Source organism: Parasteatoda tepidariorum, chromosome 1 (genome assembly GCF_043381705.1).
Source record: "Parasteatoda tepidariorum isolate YZ-2023 chromosome 1, CAS_Ptep_4.0, whole genome shotgun sequence".
NCBI classification, from domain to species: Eukaryota; Metazoa; Arthropoda; class Arachnida; order Araneae; family Theridiidae; genus Parasteatoda; species Parasteatoda tepidariorum.
In genome coordinates, this window is record NC_092204.1 from 108,003,634 (window position 1) to 108,014,998 (window position 11,365).

Sequence of the window (11,365 nt, forward strand, 5' to 3'; positions counted from 1 at the left end):
GTTACCATGGTATAAAAAGAATTATTACAGTCAAGTTTAAAGGCAGATATTATGAAACTATTGCCAACCTAACCAGGGTCAGGACCTGGGATTCTTTGTTGGATACCGCATGATATGCCCAGATCTCTGCGATTTGCCCACTCTGCTTGACTAGTTCTGACATGAGCAGTGATCACTTGAATTGCTGTCCTGGACATGTTTTACAATATCACTCAAGAGCAGCAAATTAATTCATCACAGGCTTTGTCCTGGACATATTGACTTAGCTTTAAATGCTACAAAGAACTTTAATAATTTTATTTGTCTTTCTCTTACTGTATTGGGCTGCCCGTCGTGGTGGACCGCCTAGGTCTGGCGTAGGATAAAAAATTTATTTGTTTGTTTATATTTTTGTCAATTTATTTATTTGTTTGTGTTTCTTTAATTGCATTGGGCTGCTCCGTCATAGACTAATGGTGGACACGCCTGGGTCTGGCGTAGGATAAAAAATTAATTTGTTTGTTTATATTTGTTGTCAATTTATTTATTTGCTTGTAATTCCTTAACTGTATTGGGCTGCCTGTCATAGACTAATGGTGGACACGTCTAGGTCTGGAATGGGATAAAAGATATGTCTGTTTATATTTGCTGTTAATTTATTTATTTGTTCTCATATTTCATGTTGATTTAAAACAAGTTTACTTTTAAATTGAATTAGAGAATTGAATACTTTATCTAACTATTATGTCTCATTTTTGAACTCTCCATATCTTAAAAACTCCATATCTTAACAACTTTTATCTTTCGTTACAGAGAGACGTGGTTTGGCCAATATAAAAGATGGATTCGGATACAATGAAAAAAGTTTGTTCAATGAACCCAATCTCATCTCAATTTGAATCTCAAACAAAATTTATCGTAAAATTATGTACCAGGTTAAGTATGGTTTATTTAGTACGAAAAGGGCACAACATAGCATGTTGTAAAGTTGAAGCAAACTTTAGCTTTACATTATGGTTCGCCTCACACCAAATTTCTAATAATGCATATTGTATTCTTAAAATAAATAATGCTACTTGAATACGGTTTTCAAGCTTTGCTCAAGAAAATTTTTACTTTATCGCAAATAAAAACAAAAATTCATATGGTGGGAAGAAAGTACAATTTTACATTATGGAAAATTTTTCAATAAAATGGAATAGACATTTAAAAAAATTCAATATCACTGCGCGTAATGCCTCAAAACATATTTGACACAATTCCAATTCCTTTGAAAAAGCAGAAGTATTTAAATATTGAAAACCAATTCTAAACTCATTCAAAAGCATACTCCTTTACGTATAAAGGGTAATTTATTAACTTTTTCTCTCGTGATATTATGCGGAAAATTTTTGGCCCAGATGAATGCATTTGCTTTCATTTTTGCTGACTAATGATAAATGTTTGTCATTAACATTCTAGATGAAAAAGTTACAATGTGATCTTTGTACTAAACAAAGAATGTCGGGGCTATTCAGTAAAAAAATGGCTAATGTAAGGACCTCTATTTCTCAAGCAATTTTTCTTTTTTCGACATATGTTTTTTTAGAGAATGTAAAGTTCGGTTATGAAGGTTTTTCTTTTGAAAAGCTTATCGTGAAAAAGAATTGGACTGCAAATATAAAAACCTTATATATGTAACAAAGTAAAAAAAGAAGGCAAGGTTATGTATAGAAAAAGTCTGAAGTTTGCCTTTTGGAAATAAGAATAATATCTCATTTGTCAGTTGTTGCTTGATACGTTCAGTGAAAAGAACTTTAAATTATTTCTTTGATCTAATTTCATTTTAAAAATATTTAATTAAATATTACTGAATATTTGAAAACAATATTCTACTTTAAATGATTTTTTTAATTTAAGCATAATTCTAAGATGGAAATTTTGACCAACTATTAATTTGAAAAAAAAAAAAAAATAAGTATAGTTATTTAAGAAATTTAAGTTTAAAAAAATTATTAAGAAACGATGAAATAAAGTATTTGGTAAAATCTTTAACAAAGTTTGCTGTTCACTTCGACACAAATTAATACTTAATTACAATTTTTTTTAAAATTTTTAATAAATAAAATTATATAATGCAAGAGTCTAGAATGTAATAGTCATGTAACACGGTGCAGCTATCTGGTGCTCAGAACCATAAAATACAAGATTGACTCAGTTCAAAGGAAGTTCCTACTAAATATAACAGGCGCATATAGGGCAACTCCAACAAAAGCACTACAAGTGATCCTGGGTCTACCTCCTCTTCCTCTAACATTGCAGCAAGAAACAATTAGAATTAACTTGCACACAATTCTGATAGACGATTTAATTATAAGCAATGGAAAAATAGATACAAAAATTAACCTCCTGACAATTCATTCTGCAGACTTTAACTTAAATACAACAGGCAATATTCAAATAAAACAAAAAACTGATAAAAATAGAAGAATTAATATTTACACAGATGGCTCGAAGATGGAGGCAGGAACAGGAGCCGCCATAATAATCTTTAATGATGGCACGAAATCAAACACCATCAAAACGAAGTTTTTCAATTCGAACACTATTTTTTATGCCGGAGCAAGAAATATTATAGAAGCAGTCTAAATCGCTAAAAATAACAGTAGAAATACAACAATTTGGACTGACAGTCTATCTGCCTTACATGCTATCAAAAATTACAACACAACACATAATATTATTCAAAAATCCAAAATATTTTAATCAATCATCCACAATTAGAAATCTCCTGGATAAAATCACATGCTGGTCATATGGGTAATGAAGAGGCGGATAAGGCAGCAAAGGATGCAGTCACAGGCACAAATCTTACATCAACAAATTTGGAAATGCCCCTGTCATATATTAAAAAGAAGGGAAAAAATTCATTTCAAATTATTGGCAACAACTGTGGACCACACACAAGTACGGAAGAACGATTTTCGAAATTCTTCCAAAAGTTTGTTTTGAAAACAGTAAATGACCAAAAGAATTAATAATGTTCAGAACTGAGCACGGAACATACTTGAAACGCTTTCAGTTGTAAAGACATAAACTTTGCAGTTGTGGAGAAATTGGCTCTCCACTACACTACGCTACAAAAATTCCTGTTAACAGAATCCTATCACTTTAAAATCCCCATGGAACAAAACATCATAGCCTGGAAGAAACAAATTATTAGTAATAAAACTCTTATAAATAAACTAATTAACTTAATTAACTTCATACAGAATTATGAACAATTTCTAACGTCAAGATAAAATTTACTACTCTCCGACTAATAATCATTATTAAAATACATCCACCTGCAATGCTATCCATTACCATAGTGTTAAAACCTTTTGTTACCAAGGTTTTCATATTAATCAACCCATATAATTTCTAAATTCATAACAATAATTTGTTTTAAATTTTCATGTCATGATTATAACAGCGAGCTCAAGCATAGTTTCGGTTCATACAGTAGATGAAATTATTATCATTTGTATTAAATTATGTCAACTGTAAATGAAATGTTTATATAATGCCTTTTATGTATATATCTACTAGCAAACCATATTTAATTGAATGCATCTACATCATTGTTTTTCAACTGGGGCGATTCCGCCCCCTGTTTGCGTTAGGAGTATGCTGAGGGGCGGTGAACCTGTTTTGGGCACTAGAGGGGCGTTGGGTATGTTTTGGGTGCAGGGGGGCGATGAGCATGTTTTGTCATTCAAATTTAATTTTAAAGCTTACAAATAAATTTATTAAATTAAATTTATTTAATAAATAAAATTATGCTAAAATTAATATTGAAGAAAAGAGGATTAAATAAATATAATAAATTAAGATTATCCGACACACTTTTGGTACCACCAATAAAACGAACTTATACGACACCTGTTCTCCGATCCGAGTCAACAAAGCGCAGGGCATAAATCAGTAGTTTTTGCCTCTGGTTGATTCAAGTTATTTCGGTAATGGCTCTGACTCATTCAAGCCATTTGGCGAACATCAAAGTGCACGAGCTTTCGGTATGAATGTTTGATTTGACACGCGTTTCTTATAATGATTTTCGTTACCTTCCTTACAGTTTTTTTCCCCAGTTTCGATTCGATCTCATTGTTTATTTGGCCAGGTATATTCTCGAATTAGTTATTTATCTTGAATTATTTATTAATTTGGAGAAATAGTTGATTTTCTTTCCTCGTGTGTATTTTGCTGCCACCAACAATATCGGTTAACAGAAAAAAGTGTCATCAATACCGTGCCACGTACTTAAAGTTAATTTGGATTTGTTAAATCGCTGTTGAACTCTCAACTGCCCATGTGTTTACATCGTAACAAAGTTTTATCTAATGAGACAATGAAATCTTTCCGTTAGCAGGAGTACTTGCAAAAAACTCATCCTGACAAACAAAATAAAGATTTGTCATTTTTCACGAACATCCAAGAATTTCTGAAGGCACCTTTGGTTTCAGGATTGCTAGCAACCTCATCTAAAAAATGCGACGATTATTTGATAGCTTTTTATAATATATCAAAATTTATTGCTGATTCTGGGAAAGCTAATACCATCGGCACAGAGTTGATACTGACGGTTGTCAAGGAAGTTTTAGAAACAGTTTTACACCATCCAGTCACATCCTATGTAATCAAAAATTTCCCACTAAGCAACGATACAGTGCGGGGACGAAATGGTGAGATGGCTGAAGACGTTGAAGTTTCTTTATGCATACTTTTGATATCCAGAGAATTTTCCCTTCAAGTGGATGAATCAACCTTTCCATGCAATATAAGCTTTACTGTAGGCGTAGGTCCGGTTTGTAAAGGTAAGAAAAAGTATTCAAGAGATGCTTTTTGCAGGAAGCTTGATTGTGGATACAAAAGGTAAATCTATTTTTAATACTTTGCAGAGAAAAACATTCCTCCTGCGAATATTATGTCGATTGCCACTAAAGGAGCTCCTGCAATGATAGGTCGACGTCGCGGGTTTATCGCCCTTTTGAAAAGTGACATACCTGACATTTTAGCTGTTCACTGCATGATTCACAGACAACAATTAGTAGGAAAAAATCTCAGCGACCGTTTGCATCAGTTATTGCAAAACATCATATATTTGTTGTGAACAAAATTCACAGTAATGCTCTCAACGATTTATTATTCAGATAGCTGTGTATGATGAAGAATTCAATCGCTTGCTACTACACACCGAGATTGTCTGACTTTCCAAAGGCGCCTGCCTCATAGGTTTTGGAATCCTTTCGACTCTGTGCTTGAGTTCCTCAAAAACAGAGATGTCGCTGTGAGAGACAGATTGCTAGAATTTATAAAAGACTTTAGCGGATTTATTTGCAAAATTTAGTTGCATTAATTTACAACTTCAAGTCGACCAGCTCAATTTGATTTTCTGCCTTTCTGAAAAAACTCATTTTGTGGAAGCAGAATTTTGGTTGGAATGAGCTCAAGCAAGCAGGTGAGTATTCGCACGGATGATGCACAAGAATATTGTCAATACCTTGACTCTTTGTACGTGAACTTTCTTGACCGTTTTAAAGATGCTTTGTGCCCTGGAAGTCCCTCAATGAGTTATTGGGTTATGAACCCTTTTGTGATGATGAGGTTCAGATTTATGAGGAATTGGTTGAATTTTAAACTAATGAAACTTTGAAGTGGTGGATCGTCTCATAGGAGTTTGGCTTCAAGGTAACATCAGTCGCCTCTACTCTGGACTGTGGACTATCGTTAAAATTTTTTTAAATGCCTTCCCTTCCTCCTACCTAGTCGAGCGTGGATTTAGTGCTGTTACGGATCTTGTCATAAAAAAAGAGAAATCAACTCGAAATTGTGCAACGAGGGGACTTGTGTCTTCACTGAGTTAAGGGTGGTACATCAACAAATAAGACAAAGAAGTTCGCCAAAGCACCTGAAATAAAGGTGCGATACTGGCGAAAACGGCATAGACGTTTTCTAATGAACCTTTAGTTAAGGTGGTTTAACGGCAAGCGAGGCAATGACGTGTGCCAGTGAAGGCATTCAGCTTTTGATAAAAAGGCAAAAAAGACATCATAAAGGTACAATAAAAGTCTTTATGGCAATTTTCTCGTTATTCTGAGAAATTTTTTTTCTCGTTATTTAACAGGCAAAAATGGCAAAGCAATCGAAAGGCAACAAAGTAGTTCCGGTCCTTTAACGATTGCCAGAAGTTTTACCTGAAATGCCATACCGGGACCTCATTTTGGCCCAAATTTCACTTTATCAACGGAATTGATACGGCGATGAAAAGCCCACCGTAATGGCACTTTTGATGAGTCGACATTCTCCCTTCTCTAGCCCAAAAGTCGTGTGCTTGTTGGGTCGTCCTCTGACCTATTTGTACACGGAGCTGGGGTGGTCTCAGGTAAACTAATAGCGAGGGGGGCGGAGCTTACGTCCGTAGACGAAGGAATAGTATCCGCGCTTAAAGAAATATCGGTCATGCCGATAAGATTTGAATTAGTGGGGGGAGGGGGACAATCTCTAAATTGCCGGTATCACCCATGGAGAGACAAGCAAACCTGGTTCCACCCTGAAAAAACAAACACTGACTCGTAGCTTAATTCACTAAAAGCCAGTCAATACCTTTCCAGAGAATTATCCAGATAAAAAACAAAAGATGAGGATAAATCAGCAAGCTGCTAAACTTCCAGTTTCCAATATCAAACGTTAATCCGACAATAACCCATGAATGGACACAGTCACAGCCGATGAAATAACAGCCACCATATAGCAAAACAAATATAATAGACTCAAAGGAACTGCAGCTCCAGCTCGAAGCCATAATAATACTGTACTATTGACTTTTTACACCCCTGAATTGCACAAGAAATTCTTTATTATTGCCAATGATTCAATATGAACATATAAAATGCATTTTAAATAAATATATGCTAATGAGGTGAAAGTATGTACATGTGCTTGAGAGGTGATATTTGTGACTGTTGATAATTAGATATGAAACATTACAATTTGTAAGTGAAACATAAATGGATCGAAATGATATATTAGTTAAACCATTATATTAGTTAGAAATTTACAAGCATGTCTGTAGACAAGCGGGTGATCAAGGGACATACTTCAACAGAAAAGGTTACAGGTTCGTGGTTCATTTTTCCTTTTATTGATTCACATGCCTTATGTGGGTTTTGTGTTCAATTGAAAGAACTGATTTTAAATTCTTGTGAAATCGAAGAAGAGATAACACAAATTAGAGAAGGGTTACAACACACGTGGGTTTCGATGGGATTCGAACCCACTATCAACACTTTAGAGAAAATAAAATATGTTCTTTTTTCAGTTTCGAACGTTTTCCTCGAACGATATCCCGGATCTCGTTAAGCTTTTATTGTTTGCAAAAGTTGGATCACTAGAATATGTGCGAGAATGAGGCTCTAGACTACATCAAATGAAATAGTAGACTTGCATCCCGAAGTCACTGAAGTGCCTCTGTGTTTACAAGTGCTTGCAACCTATTAAATCCAGACTTAATAACTTCAGTAATCTTTCATAAACTGTTTGGAAGATTCAAATCCCCGGTTGCGAATGAGAGAGTCATAGGTTTATGTTATTATTATACAGAATGATGCAATTGTCGAATAGCAAACTGTTGATCAAAGTAGGATTAACTAATCAACTTCAGAAATTAAACTAGGAAGATTTACTTTGAACTATGTAGATTTATCAAAATTTATATATATATTTTTATGCAAATGAAATAAAAAATAAATATTTTATAATATTTAATTTAATTGTTATATAATTGTTTTTTTTTGCCATATATTTTTAATTGAGGGCAATGTACCTACTTTGCTTTGTACAAGATCCTAGCCAAAAAACAATATACTTTTTCCTCCGGCGGGGAGATTACATAAACATATTGCCTTATTAAACTTCCAATTTTATATCACTCATGATTTGTGAAGGTGGGTTTATCTTTTTCATTTTGCAAGTCTTCCAACATATATACTTACTTATAAATTTGTAAGACAAAAAAAAGCAAAATATATCCCCCTTTTCAATATTTCCCATGCTATAAGCAAACTAATACTCGTATTACGACGAAGTATCTTATTTTATAGGCAATAGAAACAGTAGGTGGATTTCAAGTTGGCATTGAAGTTTATCATTTGATTCGAAATTCTTCCCGTCAAGAACTTCTATATAAGTGGCATGGCCCCAATGATCTGTCCGTGTATAACAAGCCAATATATACTATATTTATGAAACATAGCTTCCAAACATTGAAAAAAAAGTAGAATTGGATGAAACATGGGAAGGTGGAACTTTGTATCTATTCATTCGAGAAGAAGCTCAAGAGTTTTTCTTTCAATGGATTCGGATAAATTGAGAAAATGATCTCGATAAGAAGATCACCGAAGGATGCGTTTTATTGGATATGCAAGATGTCTCACAGTCACTTAAAGGACAGGTACATTTTCGTCGAATGTCTATCCTGTATGTCTATGTTTTTTTCTCCGGATTTACCGAATATAAAATGCTATGTATCTTTCTTGCATCTAAGAAAGGAGAACTTCATCAAAAATAGAACAGAACGCAAAATTGTGACTCTCAGAAAAAAAAGATAGATTCCAACCGACATCGAGTTTGTGGTATCAATGTATAAACAGATACTCAAACTATCTATCAGGAGCAACGAAATTATTCGTTTATGAAGCAAAAAGGAATAAGATATAAATGTTTTGCTTAGGAAATAATAAAAAATAATGATCTATCTATATAAAAATGAATGTCTGCGTGTGTGGATTTGTCCTTCATAGACTCCTGAACCAACCGACCGAAACCTATGAAACTTGGCATACTGATAGTTCATACTGATTTAGCTATCATGGATTGGCCGAGAGAAATCATGCCAAGTGATGCTAAATACATTTTGTCTTTATTCCAATTGTATGAATAGCAAACAACGAACTTTGTTTACTTCAATAACGTAAATGCACCGAAGATTACAACATTCAAGATTAAATGAATAAAAAATATTTTAGCTAAATTAATTGAAAAACTTAGTGGAAGAACCAAGTGACATTTTCGGAAACGAAAAAAGAAGTTGAATTCGAATATTTTTTATAACCAATTTATTAGAAGGTGGGATTAATAACTTCCTACTTTATTTTATTTACCACTGGCTAAGTTGAAATAAAAATCATGCAAGAATACTAAAAACTAATATGGATTAGTTATGTTAAAATCTGTTCTGTTAAGATCAGTTATGTTTTATTAAACATGACCATATTGACGCAACCACTTTATGTTATTTTCTCTAATTCGTTAATTCTCTTAAAATGTCATTCACTTTGCTCTTTACTCAAGCTTTTCAAATGTGTCGGTATATGTCTTTCAATTTTGAGGATGATCGTGTCGTGTTCCTCTGTACTCATTTATTGATTCCTTTTTTTTAGTCACCTCGAGCGAAGAACGGGTATTCAGCAAGTAATAAATAATAAATTGTCATCAAAACTCAAAATTATTTATGAAGCTCGTCAACGGATGGCGCGTTAGATTTAATACACCAAATTGTTTCCAATGGACTGTTATTCAATGTCAGATCATTTCAATTGAAAAATTGGCGTGGCTGTCTGTTACTTTTGTCCTCATACCACACCACGTTATTGCAGGAAAGAGTGGTGTTTCATAGTTTATAATTTTTTTTCAGTTAACATTGTCATCTGCTGAGTAACTTTGAAACCAATTTCTAACTTTTGCAAGTTGAAATTTTAGGCTCTCGTGAGGAAAACGTAGCAAACTGTACATTTTCATCCCCTCTAGTTTATTTTAAAAGAGTTTTTAAATTTTTTAAAAATCTTTGGATCAATCGATTTGGCTTCGTATGCTAAGTATTCATTGACATGGTACAACCTCAATATTTAACCTCCGAAATTTGTCCTACGTAGAAATGGAACTCATTCTTAGTCTTTTGACAATGCACACATATCTCACACTCTAGGCTGGAAGTTTAAAGTTAAGGAGCAAAAATCGAAACTACTAATCATTCGGCATAAGAGAAGTCCCGCAGTGGACTGATCGTAAAGCCGCGGTTCACAGTAGAACATCAAGCATCACTGGCTGCTGTCAGTAAGCTGGTGGGTGACCACTTTGATCAGCCTGCGTAGGGACCGAGGGTGAGCGGTATCGGTCCGCGTTACACGTTCTACCGTAAAGTACTCGACTTTGCGAGCAGCTCGCCGAGCTACCAAAGCAGGGGAGCCATCCCCTCTGCAGAAGATTTGAATTGCGATGGCATGTTTTCGGATCATCCTCAGGGATGTTTCCTAGACCGTCGCCAATAGCCTATAGTGCAGCTCTAGTGCGACGTAAATAAAGTACCTACCTACCTCAACATGAAAGAAACAGTAAATTTAATTGAAAAAATCGTATCAAAACAGTTATCAACAGAGCACAAGCAGCCTTTCACAAATTACAAATCCTTCTTCAGAATTCGAAAATGGAACTCATACTTATACGCTTACTCTACATCTCAGTGACACGTTCCATCCTAACTTATGCAGCTTGGTGTAACATCTCCACATCACTCCTAGAGAAACTCAAAAGATGCCAGAATAAATAACACAAGCAAGATGGTTTATCCAAAATAAGAGCATACATCGTGATTTCAACATAGATTTTTTAGATTATCATATTACAAAGCTAAATTGCTAATTTTTTTAAAAGACCATAAATTGTGACACCGCAGGAATTAATGAAATGTTTACTTTTGGAAACTTAAGAGATGACATATACCTCAGACCAGTGGCAGCTTTTTTTTTTCTTTTGCAGCGAAGCAATTTTATCTAAAACACAAAATATTTGAATTTCTTTTCACTCCAACTTGCATTCCAATTACCAGAAAGAGCCAATTTAAAGATCAAATTTCAAGATGGATGGGAAAAGGGCCACGGACGGCCTCAAGTGCTCAGATAAATTTTGATGATGATGATATATCTCAAACTTGAGACAGATTTGAAAATGATATTTTTATTCTGAACACTTCGTTTATCTGAATATAAAGTAAAATTTAAGTATTAATTAGAGTATTACCAAAGAAATAGGTCATTATCCAGGATTAATACTAATATTGATGAGTTGTAAAATTTATGAATACTCAGATTTTGAGAGTAAATAATTTTTGAAGGAGTCTATTTAGTTGGAATAGTTTGAAAAAATAAGTCCAAAACAAAATTTCTCACGATTACGAATTTTCGCTCGAGCACCTTTGCATGAACATTTTCTTGTATGTGGATACTTTATTGACGTCGCACTGGAGCTGTGCAATGGTCTGTTGGCAACGGTCTGGGAAACATCCCTGAGAATGATCCGAAGACATGGCATC

General features: G+C 34.1%; 1 protein-coding gene across 1 annotated transcript; it reads left to right on the plus strand.

The window, feature by feature from the left end:
• Positions 1-3,962: 3,962 nt before the first annotated feature.
• On the plus strand, positions 3,963-5,110 carry LOC139426752 (zinc finger BED domain-containing protein 5-like). Its single transcript, XM_071186640.1, has 3 exons — positions 3,963-4,016; positions 4,367-4,814; positions 4,899-5,110. The coding sequence occupies exons 1-3, from the start codon at positions 3,963-3,965 to the stop codon at positions 5,108-5,110; spliced, it is 714 nt and encodes a 237-aa protein (XP_071042741.1).
• The last annotated feature ends 6,255 nt before the right edge of the window (positions 5,111-11,365 follow it).